The 21,512-nt window shown below is 44.1% G+C and overlaps 1 protein-coding gene across 1 annotated transcript in view; it reads right to left on the reverse strand.

Annotated features, from left to right (window-relative positions):
• PPP2CB (protein phosphatase 2 catalytic subunit beta) overlaps window positions 1-15,757 on the reverse strand; it is a 52,793-nt gene extending 37,036 nt beyond the window's left edge. The window contains exon 1 of the mRNA XM_068233703.1: window positions 15,286-15,757. Within this exon, the coding sequence (XP_068089804.1) occupies window positions 15,286-15,387 (102 nt within the window). The 5' untranslated portion in view covers window positions 15,388-15,757. The remainder of the gene's footprint in view (window positions 1-15,285) is intronic.
• Window positions 15,758-21,512: the final 5,755 nt, after the last annotated feature.

Consider the following 21,512-nt stretch of genomic DNA (forward strand, 5'->3'; position numbering starts at 1 on the left):
GGATATGCCTATATTCACTAAGGTGTGTGTGTGGGTGGGGGGGGGAGGGGTTGGAGATCTGGCTATATACACTAAAGGGGATCTGGATGGCTAACCTGTACTGGGGCACCTATAGCTGGCTAACCTGTACTGGGGGAACTCATACTCGCCATCGGTGTGCTGATCCATCTTTCTGTATTGAAAATCATGAATTGAATCAAAATCGCAATTTCTGACAGAAATCATGCAATTCAATCTTTTCCTAAAATTGTTCAGGCCTAGTGCAAAGTTTGTTCCTTGATGGAGAAGCAGTTAATCAAGTTCCTATTCACACAGTTCATATCATCCAGGACTGGTTTTCTGAGCACAAAGATGAAGTTTCACATCTACCATGGCCTCCACAATCGTCCAACCGCAACAGTGTTCTCCCCAGGCTCTTTTAGCCGGGTGCTCCACCTGGCTAGTTTTGGTGAGCACCCGGCTGTTATCAGCTCACCTCCAGAGTTACACACAGAAGCACCGGCCCTGCATTCTCTCATCTTGCCCTACCCGGCTACTTTTTCATGCCATCCGGGTACATTTTCATGCCACCCAGCTGGAAAAAAATTCTGGGGAGAACACTACGCAATATTATTGAGCTCATGCAGTCATAGTTGGCGAAATAGGTTTGCATGCACTATCCACCTCCATCATTATTGCGGGAACTTGCCAATCTTTTGTAGGAAGAAAAAAACGGTATGAGAGGCTCCTGAAAACTATACTGGACCTCTATTTACCAATGCCAAGGAGACTGCTAGGAGTTCTGAATGCCAAAGTTGGTCCTACGCCATATTAGTCAAAGAAATATTTTCTTTTGCCAGGTGTTTCCATGGCAAGAATTTGTTCCATTTGCTCATGTAACATGCTGTGTTATAAAGTAAGGCCCGGTTCACATTAGCGGTCGGCGTCAGAATCGCCGTGCCGGAGCCGGACCGTATGCGGAACGGACGCACGGCATAGCAATGAAAGTCTATGCGTCCGTTCACATGCGTCCGTTTCGTCCGGACCGGATCCGGACTCCGGCATAAGATCCAACATGCGCTATTTTTTGGTCCGGTTCCTCCGGCATACGTATCCGGAGCAGAGCCGGACTGTTGCATCCGGACAATACAAACCAATGAGAACCGGAGAGCGCACAACACACTGGCTATAAAAACCGGACGTTCTACCCCACTTCCTATGCTTTTTCTAGTGGCCATTTTGGATGGGGACCACATGGGCCCAGCGTTCACAGAGTGGAGCAGCAGGGATTTCATGCTGGAGCTCTTTGGCAGCAACATGTGTGATGATATGTCTGATAACGAGGAGGTGAGGCCTTCTCCCCACATAGTAGTAGGTGAACAACAGGAAGGAGAGAATTCCCAGGTACGAGTAAAAAAATGACTGGATCCATGGTCCCAACTGCAGTCTCTGTATCCACGGATGGTCTCCACACGTCCACCTGTCTCCAACAATGACCCCAGTGCTTCTGCTGACCTCCCAGACCCCAGGTATTTACAGGTTGTTATCTCTTTAAGAAACCGGATCCGGACCTAATCCGTCCGGACATCCGTTCCGGTTTTTACAAAACCGCAAGTGTGAACGGGGCCTTACCGTATCTTGTAAAAAATTTAATTGCAAACATAAGCAAGAAAAAAAAAATTTAATTGCAAACATAAGCAAGAAAAAAAAAAATTTACTAAAACATAAAACAAACTCCCTTTTAAAGTGTTTAGGACATGGATTTCAAGGTTTCCTCAGACACAGTTCCCACTTGTTGCTATCCCTTGCTTCATTTTTAACAGGCATAAGGGTTGTCATGGTGCTCAGTTAATACTATGACTACATCTATAAATAAACTTTTTCAGTAACTATAATCATAGCACAAATTAATTCTGCAAACACTGCATTACCAAAAGAGCACAAATATGCTAATTGTTGTGGTGGTAAGGAAAATTCTGTGCAGCTATTCCCACTTGAAAGAATGTGAAATACTTAAAATTACATATAAACAAGTGAAGCAATACAGAAAAGCAGGACAAAATCCAGATTTAAAAAGGAAACTGAAGTCAGAGGTATAAGGTAGCTGACATATTTATTCAATTTTAAACAATGCACATGCCTGGGCGTCCTGCTGGCCTTGTTCACGTCATTTGGCTTGCGTATCCGTCCGCGGTGGGTTTTTATTTTTGCATTTTTTGCGTGTTCGCTGGTTTTTGTGGGCGTCGTAAGCGCTTTTGCAGAGCACTTTTATCTTTTGATCCGGAAAAAAAATAAATACAATTTATTTTTTCAAACGCTCACGCAAATCGCTTGCCAAAGATTTTGTGAGCATTTTTCCTATACCTTCCATTGAGGCAAATCGCCTAAAAAAATAGCCCAAGCACCGCTTTTCAAAGCGGATCACAAACAAACCGCTCTGATATGAACTCTCTCAGAGAATCATTGCACAAGCGCTTTCAGGGCGATTTTTCGCCCGCGCTTAAAAATTTTACAAAACCGCCTGAACAAGTATGTATATCAGAAGTTTCTGACTAAAATCTGGTAAGATTAGTTACAGGCTTGATTCGGGTGTGTGATTCTACCCTGGACTGGATGTTTTTGCCCTTCCTTTTGAAATGACCATTCCCAATTATATATCAATAAAGGTGGCCAAACACGATACAATAAAATCATCCGACTTTCGGATCTCCCGAAAAAAAAAATCAAAAGCTTTTTTCAATTCAACTGGAAAATCCGATCGGATTTTCCGTTTTTTTATTGATACGGAATTCTGGAAATTTTTCTAAAGATTGTATGGTATGTGTTAGATTGTCAATTTATTCATATACACACCCTAGCAATTTTGTCAGTTTTTTGGGGGGGGGGGGGGGAATTGAACATATTTGTGTGGTACATTGGTCATAATTTTTAAACATTACAGTCAGAAAAATGTATTGCAATTCTTAAATTGAACAGATATTAAAAAAAATTGTATGGTGTTTGGCCACCTTGAAGCAGATCAGAGATGAAAAACTACCGGTAACTATGACAAGTAACGTACGTGTACGTGTGTATTCTAAAGTTTATACAGCAAATGAAACAGCAAACAGCTTCAACAGTTTATGATTATTTATTCCTGTTATACAATGAGGGCAGCCATGCTCTGTCTGTTACATTACACAAAGGCAAGCTATTAGCATCCCCTCTCTGCCTCTGAAATCTGTGGCTAGTAACCTCCTCCTCCTCCTGCCCAGACTAAGCTCCCATAAGCCCTTGCTACATAAGTCTGAGAAATGCCAAGGCACTCAAGCTGTGGGCGAGGCTTGTTTAGTTTATAGGGAATTAGAGTATTAAAACAAAAAAAAGTATTTGGGTTGAGGAATGCCCTATAAACTATATGAAAGGAAGTTAAGGAACACAATTATACAATGAGTAAACGTTTATCTCGGATCCACTTTTAGTGTGATTCAAACACTACTGATGCCAGAATGATCAGCAGGACTGCCAGGCGACTAGCATTGTTTATAAGGAAATAAATATGGCAACCTCCAAACATCCATCTTACGTCAGGTTTCCTGGGAAATCTGAAGTGAAAATTAACTTACGATATAATGATTCGTATGTGTATTACTGCTAAGAAATAGAACATTAGTAGCACAGATGAGTCTCATATTGTTTCCAGTACAGTAAGAGTTAAAGAGACACTGAAGCGAAAAAAATATATGACATAGTGAATTGGTTGTGTACTATGAATAATTACTAGAAGATTAGCAGCAAAGAAAATATTCTCATATTTTTATTTTCAGGTATATAGTGTTTTTTCTAACATTGCATCATTCTATAATATGTGCAGATTACACAACACTCAGCATTCAAAATGATTATTTCAGAGCAGTCTGTGAACTAATGACCTCTCCTCTGGCAGAGAAAAAGTAAATAGTTCAATAACTGTTGAGATAATAAAAGTCAGATAACAGCCCTCTCCACGACTTTGAAAGTCTGAACGTCGTAGAGCTTAAGGGCTTGTTTCCACTGTTGCGACGCGATTTCGCCGGCATTCCGACGCTTGTAAAAACGCATGCGGATGCGTTTTTACCCGCGATTTCGCGTGCGATTTCGCATGGCAGGGTGCCATGCGAAATTAACCATGACACTGCCAGGGCAAAATAAAATTAAAAAGGTGCGAAATCGCACGCGAAATCGCGGGTAAAAACGCATGTAACAAACGCATGAGTTTTTACTATTAAATACATTAGCGGCGATTCGCATGCATTCCACTCGCAGGAGAATTCGTTGGCTCTTTTGTGCATTTTTTTACCGCTGAAAAAAAAACGCACCTCAACAACGCTACAGTGGAAACAGGCCCATCCACTTGCATTACATGTGCGAATCCGCATGCATTGGACGCATGCGGATTCGCGATAGTGGGAACGAGCCCTAATGGCTTGTTTGCATAGATATAACAACTGGAGTTTCTTAACTCTTCTTGTACTGGAAACAATTAGACTGATGTATCTGATCTTAATGTTTTATTTCTTAGCTGAACTACACATACAAATCATAATATCATAATTTTTTTTCCCACTTCAGTGTCTCTTTAACGCAGAACTGAAGAGTATTCCTAAGGCTGGTTTCACAGTGGGACGTTACAGGCGTAAGTTAGAGCAGCCTGTAACGCACCCCACCGCACAGCAATGAAAAAATCAATGGGCTGTTCACAGTGCCCACGTTGCGTTACATTGTAACGCTAATATAACGTACTGCATGCAGAACTTTGTAAGCGGCAGAGCCGCGTTAGACTGTTGGCACATGCTCAGTAACGTTGGGGAGGAGCGGAGAGCGGCCAGGCACATGGCTAATTAATATTCACTGCACTCAGTGACGTGCAGTGTTTACTTCCTGGAGCGGCCGCTCTGTGCGGCGATTGGCCGGCGGGACCACGTGATGCCGCATGCGTCCAAGAATGCGCATCACGGCATTACGGACGCCAGAGTGAGCTGCACAACGCGGCTCACTCTGACGTCCAAAGCAGGGAGCACCAGGCGTTGCGTTAGGGGCACGTTATGCGACCATAACGTCCCCTAAAACGCAACGTCCTGGTGTGAAACCAGCCTAAAACAAAGAGTTTCACTTACCTGGGGCTTCTGCCAGCCCCCTGCAGCCGACCTGTGCCCCTGCCATTTCAGAACGATCCTCCGTTCCCTCTGCTGCGGCTCACTTTCACTTCAAGCAGTGGGTCCACTGTGCCCACATGGCCAGGCATCCTCATTCACGCTTCCATCGCCAGAAGCATACTGCCCAGGCGCAGTAGAGATTTTCTTGTACTGCTCCTGTGGAGGACGCTCCTGGCCACAGGAATGCGCGTGAGGATATGCGTGGCCAGGGCACAGAGGACGTTGACTTAAAAGTCTGCTTCCACTGCGTGAAGAAAAAAAAGCCACGGCAGGGAACCGGAGGATGATTTTGAACCGATGTGGGTACTGGTCGGGTACAGGAAGCCGGCAGAAGCCAAAGGGATACTTCAGTTTCACTTTAAAGGAGTTATCAGCCAAATTAGAAGAAATGAGCTTCACTGACCTGGGGCTTTCTCCAGCCCCTTGCAGCCGACTGTCCCACGTCGACCGCTCCGCTCTGTGCTGCGCCTGCGCTGTAAGCCGCATACAACGTGGGCTTGATTGACAGCGGTGGTTCGTGCATGCGCAGTGCGGACGACCTCGGGGTCAGCCTCCGCACCATGCACGGAGACCAGGACTGCGGTGCAGAGCGGTTGCCGTGGGACAGTTGGCTGCAAGGGGCTGGAGAAAGCCCCAGGTGAGTAAGACCTGGTTCACATTGCACAAAAACCGTAGCCGTTAAGCAGAGCGTAGAAGCGTATCTGTAAACGGATGCAATACATTTCAATGGGAAAGTTCACATTGGTATTATAAAACGGATCCGCTTCCTACGTTCCCGTCCTTTACCATTTTCACGGAACTGACACGGACCTGAACGCTGAACGTATGCAATGTATCTCAATAGGAAAACTGACAATTCTGATCCCACTGGCTACAAAACGTACCTGAATCGTACCAAAAGATCACTTCCTGTTTTGATTTTCTCTACTTCCGGGGCACAGATCGATGCACACCACGCCAGACACAGCAGGTTCCAAGCTGTCTGTCTGCTGCATAGGCACATGGCAACATAGGCCCATTGCAAGCCACATCACCCATCCACTGCAGCATGGCTACTGGAAGCTACACCACTCGCTACTTCAGTGTGGAGGACCTGATAGTGGTTGTGGAAGAACACCCTCAAATCTATGATAAATGATAAAAACAACTACTGAAACCATCCCCCTCTCCAAACCCCACCCTGGCCAATCCCTTTTCCCTTCCCCATTTTCCATATGTTTTCGTTCACACTGTACCTAAACAGAATGTAGGTGAAATGGTTGTAAAACGTGAACAAAACGTATGAAAACTTATCGAACAAAACTGAGAACAGATCCGTTTTGTCGGACCCGTCCCGGATCAGGTGCAATGTGAACCTAGCCTTAAGCTAATTTCTTCTAATTTGGCTGATAACTCCTTTAAGAAACTTCAGTTGTTATCTTTGCCAAAGAGCTTCTATGTGCGGAAGTACTTATCTCAACCGGTCACTCACTGCTTCTTGTTTAAAGTTCTTCTGCCAGGAAGTTCACAAGGTCATTAGCTCTGCTCTGTTTCATCATTTGAAATACAAAGTGTAATTTGTAAACAGCAAATATTAGGGAATGATGTTATAGAAAAAAAAGCTATATAACGGAAAATAAAAATATGAGACTCTTCATTGCTACTACCGTACTGTTCTATTAATTATCTGTACTACACATACAATGCATTATATCATGAGGTTTTGTTTTGTTTTTTGCTTCAGTGTCACTCTAAGCTCCTCCATAATACAATAGCATGACATCTAATGCCTCACGTAACATGTTTGTTTTATAGCCAACATGCAGCTCTGCTGGTTAGTCGATACCTAATGCCGTGCATACACCGCCCATTTATTGCGCCGGATCGAGCCAGCGGCTCGATGCTGGAGCATCCCCGCTCGTCCGCGCGGATTGATTGCCGCTCGTACCTGCCGGCGCTTTTTTATCACCGCTCAATTCCCTGCCATTGTCCACTGGCGGGAATCGAGCGGGCGCGGGTCGAGCGGCATGATCGGACCAGCTGGTCGATACACTGTACAGAAACGTACCGTGTATCCCCAGAATAAAAGAAATCCATAAAATGTGAAACTGTGTGAAGAATCTGCCATCATTATACATCATATGGTGAAATGCATAGGGCAGGAGACAACACCTCTGCATATTTTCTGTTGATTGTTGAAAGAGTGTCATATGAGGATAAACACAAAGGACAAATTAGCAGTCAAAACTGCTGGTGTTGTAATCTCTCATCTGACAATTTAATTTTTTTAAACTTTAATGACATAAATGCTCATCCCCCGTGTACAGCCAACAAAAAAAAAAAAAAAAAAAAACATTCTTGTGCATGTAGCAAGCCATTTTTTTTTTTGTTTAGAATTTTGCAGGACAAACCTTAATGTCTTGAGAAAAAGCACTTGCAAATTCCATCAATAAGTAATGACAGGAGCACGCCTTAACAGTATATTAACCTTTTATTAGCACTTGGTCAAGATAGTTCTAAAACTGTATAAATTAATTTGTATTGGTTAAGTGGCTTTCTATAAAAATAAAAACAAAGTTTAGATTTTTAAACTTATAAACTGAGGAGTCAGATGATTTTTGTACCAAATCCACAGCCCTGATAAGTATTAGACTAAGGAGTCGGGAGTCATTTTGGGTACCTGGAGACGGAGTTGGAGTCAGTGGTTTCATAAACTGAGGAGTCTGAGTCTGAAGATTTTAGTATTGACTCCACAGGCCTAATTTGAGTAAAGACATTTTTCTGGTTTCGGAAATGAAAATATGCTCCTTGATTTATAATGGAGAATATATGGTACGTCATTCAATTTGGAACCATCTCTAACTAGCAGGTCAACTTATATCAAAAAGGAAAAACAAGTCATGTATTTGTATAAGGTTACTGAATTTTTGTAATTACTGTAAGAAAAACACAACAAAGAATAACACAGCTATAGCCTTTTGATCTAAACTTTAAGGAGTTCAAGTTCTATAAAGCAGCCTGATGATTCACATTGTCAGCAAGGACATGCGTTTGCTGTGTGCTTGCAATCAATATGGGAAATATAAAATTATTCAATGTATCACTTATTTCCTTTATCAGTAATTAAAAGAGTCAGAGGTACCTGCAAGCTCAAGTAAACCAGCTGCTGCCCAGCTATATAATACAATCCACACCATGCTGAAAGGTTAGTCCTCCCAAACTCCTCCCCAAGTTTTTCATCCAATAAGACTCCTATGGGTGTGCATGTAAAAAAAGTTGCCAGGAAAAGCCAAAAGATGGCTCACCCTGCTCTTGCAAATTTCCTGGATATTTTTTATACTATTCCCCTACTGATAACTTCATTGGTTAGAGGGAGACATAATTCGAGCTAAAGCTATTGCTGGCCGACGAAGTACGCAGTTTATATCATAATTTGAACTCCATCTATTGCCAGGTGCCCAAATTACGCAGTAAGCGCCACTATAGCCGTAATTCAAATCGCAGCTTATGGCAGTGCCAAAATCACCTGCCTCATCCTATGGGGCTATAGGTGGTTAACGTATGCAAAGATATAAGCAGCTATAACCAAGCATCACCCATTCTCAGTTTTTTATAGTAAACTAGTCTACCTAAGCCCATTTAAAAACAGGCTCTAGGCAGTGATACCACGCCACCGCGAACGCACACGGCCGACCCTGCTCCCTGGCCCGTCATCCTATCCCAACGGTTGACTGTACTGTGCACATGCGCAGTACAAAAAAAAAAAATAATACAGGGACACAGCCATTCTGTTGATGACACAGATTATTATAGAGGATGTGATTTAACATCGTACAAGCTTCTATGCTTTGTCTGTGTAGCTAACTGATCCAACCAAATTAACAGATTCGCCTGAAAATATGAGTAACTTTCTTTTTAGTAGTAGTTCACCTATTCCTAGGACCACTACACTATATTGGCTTCCTGTCAGGGCTGTGGAGTCGGAGTCGGAGTCGTGGAGTCGGGCAATTTTGGGTGCCTGAGTCGGAGTCGGGGAAAAATGCACCGACTCCTAATGAATTTGTAACTGTAATTAAAATAGAAAATATGATAAAATGTTCTATTTCTCAGATAAAAGTCATTAAAAATAATGTATATATACAGTATATATACAGTAATAGCTGTGCTTAGTCTACAAAAATGAAATAAACCAATCAAAATTAGTTACTTGTGCTGCTTCAATAAAGCAGTCCCCGTATTTTTAAAGTCAGATATACATATCTGATTGTGACTGTATATATGAAGTGTACACAGGAATCTCTTTTATACACTAAATAACATCTATGCTGTAAATATAAAGCCTGATGTGTAGCCGTGTCACTAATAGAGATGGTCAACGAGATGGAAATAATTCTGCATTGATGCTGATTTATGCAAATGTATGCACTCCCTTTGCTGATGAAATCAAATAATTTGATATGTTATTAAAATTTGCTTTGGTGACTACAAATTAAAGGGAAACTGAGACGGATGAAAAGTAAAGTTTTATACATACCTGGGGCTTCCTCCAGCCCCCTTCAGGCTAATCAGTCCCTCACTGTCTTCCACCACCCGGATCTTCTGCTATGAGTCCTGGTAATTCAGCCAGTCAGCGCTGTCCGGCCGCATGCCGCTCCCACAGCCAGGAACATTCTGTACCTGCGCAATAGTGCTGCACAGGTGTAGTATGCTCCTGGCGGCGGAGTGTGTGCATGCGCACTACGCCTGACTGGCTCAAGTACCTGGACTCATAGCAGAAGATCCAGGTGGTGGAGGAGGACAACGAGGGACTGATTATCCTGAAGGCAGCTGGAGGAAGCCCCAGGTATGTATAAAAATTTAATTTCATCTGTCTCAGGTTTACTTTGTTACACAGTAGTACTATACTCTACATATGCACTCCCCACATAGCTGCAGGGAATCCACTGAGAATGCTGTGCACATTGAACACAGAGGTGTTGTCTGTTTACAATCTCCTCATTCCCCTGCAGAGTACCTGCACATCATTCTTACATGTACCCACACTTACATTGCCTAGGGCCTGATAGATGTTCTTTGTTCCGGTTTGTACCTTTTACAAGTACTCTTACCAAGGACTAGTTTTAGTCTAAAGGGAATAAATATAGTAGTCTACATATCCTTCTCACTTCAGTTGTCTTGTAAAATTCCTAAGCTTTGGCAGTTAAGAGACGAATTTCATGTTACATACTTTTAATCAACAAAATTGTAATATGCAAATTAGAGGAGTCGGAGTCGTGGAGTCGGTGGAATCCTAAACTGAGGAGTCGGAGTCTGTGGATTTTTGGACCGACTCCACAGCCCTGCTTCCTGTTTGTTTTTTAACCCTTACTATCTTTTAAGTATTCTTTGGAGTTACCTGAATGATCTCACTCAGTACCAGCATGAAAAAGTTTTTTTGGGCCAAATATATTCATCCAGTTAGGCTTAAGTGGTTAAACAGTGCAGGGTAAGTGCCACAGACTGTCAACACATCATTAAAAAAACGTTCACAGCGCCATACACACTAGTGACGATGAACTATTATGAAAGCTATCCGTCATGTTGTTCGTTCAAAATGCCCAAGCACTATCGCAGATTGTTTGTTTGTTGTTTACATAACAAATCTTAGCCAAATAACCAATCAGTAAGTATGTTTTTGGGTTTTGAGAGGAAACCAGAGTGCCTGCAGGAAAGCCACACAAACATATGGAGAACAAAAATGTACTACATACTCAACTGCAAGTCTAGAAATTTAGGCCCGACTCAGTAAGTAAAATTATAAGGATCGACTTCTACACAAGTCGCGAGAAAAACTGAGCACACTGAGTAATGTGTGGACTATTAGTGACATTCCCATTTTCAGCAATTTACCCAGTGGTAAATAACACTTTTTTTGGCAAAAGAAAATGCCAAGTAAGCACAGGTCTGAAAGATCTGGCCACAATTAACAAGGAAAGGGGCAGGGTAAAAATACTGGGCTGCAGGAAGGGTGGTGAATAACTGCTGCACTTGGGGGCCTGGAGAAGTTATTGGTTGCACTTGAGGGATTATTGGTTGCAATACTGTATGCAGTGCAGTCATTAACCCCTCCTGGTCCCCAAGTGCAGCTATTAACCTGTTGGCGACTGCTCCACGCTGATTGGCGTGAGCAGTGCGGCAGCCCCAGGACCACTCCACGCCGATTGGCGTGAATGGCTCTTGGGGGAGATTGCACGCCGCATGAATGACTGAGCTCCGCCATCAGTCTCCCAGCGGCGATCGCATCTATTAACACTGTACAGCACCAAGATCTAAGGCAGCACTGTACAGGGGACAGGCTGTCCCCTCCAGAGGCACAAAGGCGATCCACTGTCATAGGCGGAATAAAAGTTTTTTGTTATTTAAATATTAAGATAAATATTTAATAAAAAATATATAAACATCCTGGCAGCGATCTTAGCCCACCAACAGAGAGCTCTGTTGGTGGGCAGAAAAGGAGGGGGGGGGGAATCCCTTGTGTGCGGAGTTTTGTGGCGAGGCCTTAAACCTGCAGTGGCCTATTTAGTAAAAAATGGCCTGGTCACTAGGGGGGTTTAACACCGTGGTCCTTAAGTGGTTAATTCTTCTTGGTCCTCAAGTGCAACCATTAATTTTGCTGGGTAGACTTCTTAAAGAAAACCTGTAATGAGAAAAAAGTTCCCCTGGGGGGGTACTCACCTTGGGTGGGGGAAGCCTCCAGATACAATCGAGGCTTCCCCCGTCCTGTGTCCCACGGCTGCGGCGAAAAAGCTCCCGGAACGACAGGGATGTATGTAAATATTTACAGCGCAGATGCAGTATCGGCTCTCTGCTCGGAGATAGGCGGAATCCGATCGCTGTCGGGACGCTCTACTGCGCAGGCGCAAGTCTCCTGCAGCAGAGGGGGAAGCCTCATTGGGACCCTGAGGCTTCTCCCTAACAAGGCGAGTACCCCCAGGGGCCTTTTTTTTTTGTTACAGGTTCTCTTTAAGATCCAGCTTAAGAGGGTCAAATATTGGTGTCGACTTATATTCTAGGACATATGGTAGATAGTGTCCAAGCTGATGAAGTAGCTTGGCCATACTACTACCTGAACAAGTAATACAATATAATCTCATTCTAATAAACTCGGGGATCGTAAACATTCTGATATAGTGAACTACCTCTCCGGGTCCTGGCCAATCTCCATTAGAAGTCTATGGGAGCAACGCCTGGTATAGTAAACCTGGATATAATAAAACTTTTGTTATAGTTTTTTTTGGCTCCTAAGTGATGCTGACCCTGGATACAGTAGAAAGTGGGCAGTGCATGCATCATATGTCTTCTGCTCTCTTCAGACATGTAAGACAAGAAGAATGGCACCGGTACTGGATATACAGTACTGTACAAAAAAAACAAACACACATCCTGGGGAAAATGAGGAATAATTTGAGTGGAAACAAAAGAGGATGCAGCATTACCACTTCCACTTTGCAAGCATTGATAAAAGTATTGTCATAGTCCTCCCACAGGATTGTATGCGTCCCTGGGTATCCCTTCCCTTGTTAGCTATGACACCCCTGCTAGCGTGTGGAGCACAGTACAGGCTTTCACTTATAGTGCAGATCAGTGTGGGCCATCTCACTGCAAAAACTAAGGAGAGTAGAGAGGAGAAAGCCATGTCCGCCCGCAGAGGTATCAGAACCACTCACAAGTGGCTGCCTCTATTCAGTATTATACCGCATTCTACTATTAAAAAAAAAAAATCAAGTCCAAAAGGTATGGACCTGCTCAACCTGTCAGTTACCCACTGCATTGTGCGGAGATTGTGAGTCGGCCTTATGTTCCACCGAATTAATATGGCTTCACACTGCATACTGACATTAGCTGTGCGGCGGCCACGCTGCACCACCAAGAAATGGCCTTCGGGGAATACCGCGTTACTATGCAGTATTCCCATTCTGGCATCCGGCCAAACAGAAAGTGACACGCACTTGCGGTCACTTCCTTTTTTTTAGGTAGACGGAAGTGCACGGAAGCGTATTGTAACAAATACGCTTCCGTGCACGTCGCTGCCTTTTTGTAAAACACTGTTGCCATAGACTTACATATCTTCCGGTCCAACGCAGATCACTGCAGGAGCCGCGCGGTAACGCAGGTATACGATCACGTAAGATAGAGAACTTCCGGCAAAGCATACAGCAACGTGGGAAGTATGAACTCCACAATAGATTTTCATTAGGCTGCGGTGGGGTGCAGTAAATTTATCGTACCACCCCAGTGTGAAAGGGCCCTCAGGAGACCCGATGAGAAAGTCCATATGGAGCAGGGCGCTAGTCTACTTGAGGGAAAGCAGAAAACCTCATAGGGAAACTTTATTATTAATGAGATTTGGTGAACAGCACCCCCTCAAACTTTTGGGTTTCAGATAGGTTGTAGTAAACTACGCCAACACTATTCAGCAAATTACAATTTTTTGTATAGTAGAGTGTGCTGTGATTTGAGAACTGCTCCCTTCCTTCTGGGTTCCCTTAACCTTCCCAGCGTTCAATTTCCCCAGGATTTCTGTGCAAACAGTGATAAAATTTATTTTTAAAACTTTTTTTTCCCTGTAACTTGCCAAAATGTGTCAAGCAAGTGTCTAGTATACAGTGCAGGAGAGTATTGATGTGTATGCATGTTTATACTGTTCACAGCATGTTTTTTTGAACGGACATTTCTGTCCATACCGCTAGGGAGGTTAAAGGGAACGTAAACAGAGGGATATGGATGTTTCCTTTTTAACAATACCAGTTGCCTGGCAGTCCTGCTGAATTCTTTGGCTGCAGAAGTGGCTGAATCACACACCTGAAACAAGCATGCAGCGAATCCAGTCTGATTTCAGTCAGAGCACCTGATCTGCATGCTTGTTGACCGGCTGTGGCTAAAATGATTAGGAGGCACAGGATCAGCAGGAGTCAGGCAACTGGTATTGTTTTAAAAGGGAAAAAAGCATAGCCTTCTCAGTTTAGGTTCCCTTTAACTAGCTCTGGGAACAGTTCTTCAATCACAGCAACATTGGTGCGTGTCTAATTGAGAAGACCCAGCAGGAAGCCTCATTGGACACCCGTTCCCTATCACAGCATGAAGCGTTGTGATTGGTCAAATAGTGTGGGCGTAGTTTCCTACATACTATCTAAAACCTAGAAGTTTGAGAGTGCTGTCCTCCCAATCCTGTTACCGGAATTTCACCATGAGATTTCCTGCTGGGTCCCCTCACGTAGACTAGCACAGCAACAACTACACAAAGCATTCTAAATTGGCCGAATAATGTAGGCGCATTATTATTTATACAACATATCTGAAACCTAGAGGTTTGAAAGGGTGCTGTCTACCTAATCACATTAGCAGAATTTCCTGTGGACTTTTTAATAGGTCACCTAAACAATACTAGCTCCTGTTCCACTGCCCTAGAACCAGTATGCAACACATCTGTAAAGTTAATGTTGACACGATAATGTGGACTTTGTTTATTGTACAACCTGTTTACTTACTGAACCAGTGAAATGGTCATAAACATCAAACATTGCAGTATTTTAGGATTAGAGTGACTACAGAAAACTGGAAGAATAAATGCTATTATTAGAGATAGAATATAAAATACAACATGTTTTCCTATTTTTACTACAGTTACTAGAACTATCAATGAACAGTACATTTTGAAAAGGCTAAAAACACTGAGAAAACTAATGACTTATCCAACATATTGGTCACACTATCAAGGAATTAAGCCACAAGGTTACCAAATTTGATTAGCCCTGTGCTAAAAGCAAGAAGACAGCAGGTGACACTGGACTAAAGGACAAAAAAATTAGGCACTGCCTCAGTCAAAATGATTTTAAACATTATCATTAACAAAAAAAAATCATAGGTAAAGTAACTAAAAACGAGCAATCCAGGACACATCCTTGTCACAGGATTCATAGGGGAGAACGCAGAACGTACAACGCAGGCTGCAGATTGCAGGAATGTGACACAAGGAGGTGCAAAGAAAAAGCACATTTCCCTACACTGCATCAGAGATCAGACCAGGTGGTCGCAGCGTGGGCTCAAGACGTCATTGGAGCTATTATTTACATCAATCAAATGATGGGCCGGGAGCGCACGGGAAGCAGCTCACCTTTTCGCACAGGGTGCGCACTTGGCTTTCATTGAGTTGCTTGCAGTCATTGAGCTGCTCGATCCACTGGTCCAGCTCTTTGGTGAACGTCTTGTCCTCCATAGCCAGCAACACCTCCCCGAGCAACCCCGGGTTAGCCAGCAACACAATAGGGCCCAGTCACGGAGCTGCCCCCTCCTCCTGTCACACCCTCCGCCTCCTCCCCCAGATGCCGGGGCCGCACTGGCTTATGGCGGTACACAGATGGTTGTGTATTAGCGCACAAGGCCTCTGCACTGCTGCTGTGTCGTTGATTCCTCCCCCCTCCTCATTCAATCTCGCCTCTCCCCCCCAACAGCGGGAGCGCGCACCGAAGACAGGGGGCGAGAGCAGCTATGCCGCACGGAACAGCGCGACGGGAGGAGCAAAGGAAGAAGGCGTGCGCGTTCACTGCACAAGGTGGTAAACATCGAGAACAGACGTAGGATAGTCAGAGCGCGCTCGCAGCCCGTCACCAGGGTGAGCACAGCACAAACGCACTTTACGTGCCGCGTGACTAAGGGGATTTTGAGCATGCGCTCTCTGTCGCTTCATTACCAGAGTTGTTTTTTTTTCATTACGCTTTATTGACAGTGAACAAAATTTCTCAGTAAGTAAACAACTAACAATTTAGTTCTGCTATCAACCATTTAATATCAGAACCTTATGGTTCTCGCTCACCAGTCCATGAGCTATATAGGTAATCTGAACCACTAATTATAATTATTGTGAAACAAATCCATAGCTCCCAACTGTCCCTTTTTCGGAGGAACAGTCACTCTATTGTGAACCAAATCCCTCTCCCTCTTTCGAGGAACTCCAGTGAAAATAGTTTAATAAAAAAGTGCTTTACCTTTTCAATAATTATGTATAATGATTTAGTCTGTGTTTGCCCATTGTAAAATCATTCCTCTCCTTGATTTACATTCTGACATTTATCACAGGGTGACATTTTTACTGCTGGCAGGTGATGTCACTGGAAGGAGATGCTGCTTGCTTTTTTGGCAGTTGGACCCAGCTGTAAACAGCTGTTATTTCCCACACTGTAATGAGGTTCTGGGGGGGGGGGGGGGGGGGGGTCACCACAATATCAGCCACACAGAGCCCCCTGATGATCCATTTGTGAAAATGAAAAGATTGCTCATGGGAAAGGGGGTATCAGCTACTGATTGGGATGTAGTTCAATTCTTGGTCACGGTTTCTCTTTAACCACTTTTGCCCTTTGGACGTTGCTGATGCATCCAAAAGGCTGCTAGAAGACTGCTACTCCGGTGTCGCCACCCGTTAGCCCAGATATCAATGAATGGGAACACAGTTCCCATTCATTTTAAGTCCCTGTTAGAAAGACCAACGGCTTCTTCCAGAAGCAGCGATCTTTCTAAAGAAAAAAAAGTTTCCCTTCCTCGCTTCACTTACTATAAGCTAGAGAGCTTGTTTACAGGACTAAAAAAATAAAATTGACTGTGGCCATCTTGTGGCCAAATAGTAAAACTACATCTTCATAATTTTTTTTTTACCCCCACACTCCAAAAAACACCCAAATAATTATTTTAATGAAAAAAAATTACAATAAAAAAAACTTATATAGTTACCTAAGGGTCTGAACGTTTTTAATATGCATGTGAAGAGGAAATATTACTATTATTTTTTGAATTATAAGCTTGTAAATAGTGATGGACGCAAAACTGTAAAAATGCACCTTTATTTCCAAATAAAATATTCACACCATACATTGTGGTAGGGACATAATTTAAATTGTGTAATAACCGGGACAAATGGGCAAATAAAATACGTGGGTTTTAACTACGGTAGCATGTATTATTTTGAAGCTATAATGGCCAAAAACTGAGAAATAATGATTTATTTTTTTCCATTTTTTCTTAATATTCCCATTAAAATGCATTACGAAAAAAAACAGTTCTTAGCAAAATGTACCACCCAAAGAAAGCCTAATTAGTGGCAGAAAAAACAAGATACAGATCAATTCATTGTGATAAGTAGTGATAAAGTTATTGGCGAATGAATGGGTGGTCAAAATTGCTCGGATGCATAATGCCGGGAATACACGTTTCCGCGGCTCGATTATGCAGCCGGATCGATTCCCGCTCATCCCCGCGGGCGATTCCCTTATCTTCTGCTCGTTTTTCTTATCTTTTTCTATTGTCCCGCACGTGGAATTGATCCGCGGGTAAACGGACAAGTCGGAAAATATCAATCGAGCCATCTAATGTCCCGAAGACTTCCAAAGTCCCCTGTGGTGGGGAATTCAAACTGGGGAACTGCAATGAGGGGACCAAGAGAGAGCAGAGGGAAGAGTATATAGGACCCAGAGCCTTCCGTCCTCCTAAGGTATCTGGCTTTTTTTAGGTTTTATTCCCATTGACTTTAATTTATGTATCTGTTTAACCTCCTGGCTGTATGATTATTTCCAGATTTTTGGGTCTAAAAGTTGTGCAATTTTTTTCACATGCTTTTAGACCCTAAAAGCAAGAAAAAAATATATACCACAGTGAGATCTGTGGCAGCCCCTGCAGCTACCTCCCTGGGATCCATCACTGAAATTCTCCCCATGTCCTCTGTGGGAGCTGTACCCCTATAGTGAGATCGCCATCTGTCATCGTGACATCAAACAGCGATCTCTCCCAAGGATTTCAGAGCCTCCAAGGACTGGAAGAAGAATGGCTGACAGCATCTGGATCCAGGGGGAGGTGAGCTGAAACGCTCTGCATATACCTCCTGGGGGCTACCCCAAGTCAGGATTGGGATTACCGCTCATGGCTTTTTTTTTCCACCCCACCAGGGAGGTTAATGGAAACCACAGACGATGTATACTTACCATTTTATACATAGCTGGAGCTTCCTCATGCCCCATACGCCAGGTATGTATAAAACGGTAAGTATGTGTCGTCTCTGATATACTGTAACAGACTATAAACTTCATTCCCATCAATTAAATTGCTATATTTCTCATTTTCAAATGTTAAAATGAAGAAAAACTACTAATGATAGAGAAGACCATTGTGGATTGAATGCCAGAACTACATGTTTTGAGTCTGAATTCTTAGCGATATGCATGGTAAAGGGTGTGGTGGGGGCATGGCAAGGGTGTGTCTTAAAGTGTCCCTCTTTCTTATCTCATAAAATTTGGGAGGTATGGACAGTCCCTCTTTGGGAACCCAATCCCTCTGTCCCTCTTTCTTCCTCATTTGTCCTTCTTTCAAAAAAAAACAATTAGGGTACAAATTGTATTCGCTTGCAGAAATAAAGGATATTAGCTTCTAAAATGTATTGCATGCAACAGCATTCTTTACTGGACCGTTTCACCAGCGTTGAGGTTTACTCTATAGAAAGGGTCCCTACTCTAATTATACCAGTTGGCAAATACCGTATTTTTCGCCATATAATACGCTCCGCAATATAAGACACACCCAGGTTTGAGGGCAAAAACCAGGAAAAAAAAAAATATATATATATATATACTAATCCTGGTGCATCTATATTCCAGGAGCGTCTTGTAGGTGTTCCAACCCAGTTAATGTCCTCAGGAGTCCCCCATGTGCCCTCAGGTGTCCCCAGTGTGTTCCCCATTTTTCCTCAGGTGTCCCCATGTGCTTTCAGTGTCCCCATGTGCCCTTAGGTGTCCTCAGTGTGGTCCTCAAGTGTCCCCCATGTGCCCTTAGGTGTTCCCAGTGTGGCCCGCAAGTGCCCCAGTGTCCCCCATGCGCCCTTAGGTGTCAGTGTGGTCGTCAAGTGTCCCGCATGTGCCCTTAGGTGTTCTCAGTGTGGCCCCCAAGTGCCCTCAGTGTCCCCATGTGCCCTTAGGTGTTCCCAGTGTGGTGCTCAAGTGTCCCCCATGTGCCCTTAGGTGTTTCTAGTGTGGCCCCCCAAGTGTCCCCCATGTGCCCTCAGTGTCCCCATTTGCCCTTAGATGTTCCTAGTGTGGTCCTGAAGTCTCCCCCATGTGCCCTTCTGTGTTCCCAGTGATGTGGCCCCCAAGTTTCCCCCATGTGCCCTTAGGTGTCCTCAGTGTGGTCCTTAGGTGCCCCCCATGAGCCCTCTGGTGCCCCCCATGCCTTTAGGTACCACAGTGTGGTCCCCAGATCCCTGTGTGGTCCGTTCCCCCTTGCCTGTGTAATTAGTGTGGCGGCATGTATCAGTGTTGCCGCCCGTATCACTCCCCGGCTCCCCCGTGTGGTCCGCGCTACCCCATTCTATCCTCACTGGCCATTTTGCCTCGGGTCCCCTCCCCGCTCATGTGCCCCCCGCTTGTGTTTGCGCTCCCCCCGGGTGTCAGCATAGCGGCAATCATACTTACTCCAGCCAAAGTTTAGACTTTGCGTTAAAATGCAGGAAAAGGGCTCTAGTGTGAAAGAGCCCTCAGAAACCCCCAGAATCAGAAACATTTTTATTTGCCAAGCACGACTGGGTTGTGCCAGGGAATGGATTTGGCACATACAGATTCAAAGTAGGAGAATATACAGCAGTGTAAGGACCCTTACAGTTAGGTGTTTGGAGGATGTTTACATTAGTTATTTTTTGCAAACCGAAACCAACCAACTACAACGTTTAAAGAGAAACTGTAGTGAAAATAATGTAATTAATACAGTTGCTTATTTTTTTTACAATCTTCATTTATAAATTATTTAGGCCTGGTTCACATTAGCGTTCCCTGTCCGGATCCGCCTGATCGGATCCGGACCGTATACTGTACAAATGGAATGTACGTTCCGCATAACAATGCAAAGTCTATGCGGACGTTCACATGCGTACGTTGCGTACAGAACGGAGCCGGATCGGATCCGGACTCCGGACACTTTTCCAATATGCGCTATTTTTCGGGTCCGGATCATCCGGCCCACACACCCGGACCGGAGACTGACTGCACCATCCGGAAATAGAAACCTATGGGGAACGGAAAGCACAGAACACACTGGCTACAAACACCTGACATTCTACCCCACTTCCTATGCGTATTCTAGCGGCCATTTCGGATAGGGACACATGGGCAGCAGTGGAGCAGCAGTGTCTAAGGTGCTGGAGCTGTTTGGCAGTATGTCGGAGGTGGAGGTGAGGCCTAAACAGCGGAGGACCTGATTCTACAGGTGCACCAGGTGCACCTTCTGCTGACCCCAACAATTTTATTAGTAATTTCGCTGTTTTTACCACATGGATCCGGATGGCAGCCTGATACATTCCTGATGCAAACGGACCGGATCCGGATCGGATCCGGTCCGTTTGCATGCCAAAACGCAAGTGTGAGCGGGGCCTTAGTCAGTGTTTGCCCATTGTAAAATCTTTCCTCACCCTGCTTCACATTGTAAAATATATCACAGGTGACAACATCTTTAGTCCTCTCAAGTGCAGTTCTGCAAAGCCAGTGAAAATTATTGCCTGGTCTCCCAGAGTGCTCTGGAAAGAGAATTCCACATTGATAAGTAGCTTAGGTTATACGCATCACCAGAGGGAGGGATAAATACCAATATACAGATACAGGAAGTGCTTTTGATGGAAAATTACAGTAAAAGTGGGTATCCTGAATAATTTTCACAAGCAAGCACGAAGATATCCTGCGCTCCAAGTTAATGCTGCACACTCAAAAGATGGCTCTCCTTTACACATTCAGCACTCTGCAGCGCTCCAAAAGAGGATGATTGGCAGAAGTACTAAAAGAAGATGAAGCGCGCCATAGTGCATTAAATGTGGAGGAGATTTTATTAACAATTAAAAGTTATACTCACAAACATGAGTGATAAAATCGCTTCTCAACGGACTGCCAGCCGCTTGCCTCTGCAGTGGGGGATGACGCGCTGTGGCCAGCAGCGCGGTTTCCGATGGCTTGGAATCCGTCTCCTAGTTATCCTGAATAATTTGCTGCATTTTACACTACAGTTCCTCTTTAACTGCTTGCCGACCACTCCATGCCGATTGGCGTGAACGTGGCAGCAGTCCCAGGACCACTCCATGCCAACTAGCGTGAAGTCCTAGGGGTGGAGATAGCAGGGGATCACGCGGGCCAATGCGCGCATCCCCACTGATCAGCCTCCGCTGAGACAGGAGCGATCCGCTGTCATAGGCTAGCAGAGGGAGGAGTGTAAAAAGAAAAAAATATTTATTTTAAAAAACATCCTGGGAGCCATCACAGCCCACCAACAGAAAGCTCTGTTGGTGGGTAGAAAGGGGGGGGGGTGTATCGGAATGACTTGTGTGCC

Source organism: Hyperolius riggenbachi, chromosome 1, assembly GCF_040937935.1.
Source record: "Hyperolius riggenbachi isolate aHypRig1 chromosome 1, aHypRig1.pri, whole genome shotgun sequence".
In the NCBI taxonomy this organism is placed as follows: Eukaryota; Metazoa; Chordata; class Amphibia; order Anura; family Hyperoliidae; genus Hyperolius; species Hyperolius riggenbachi.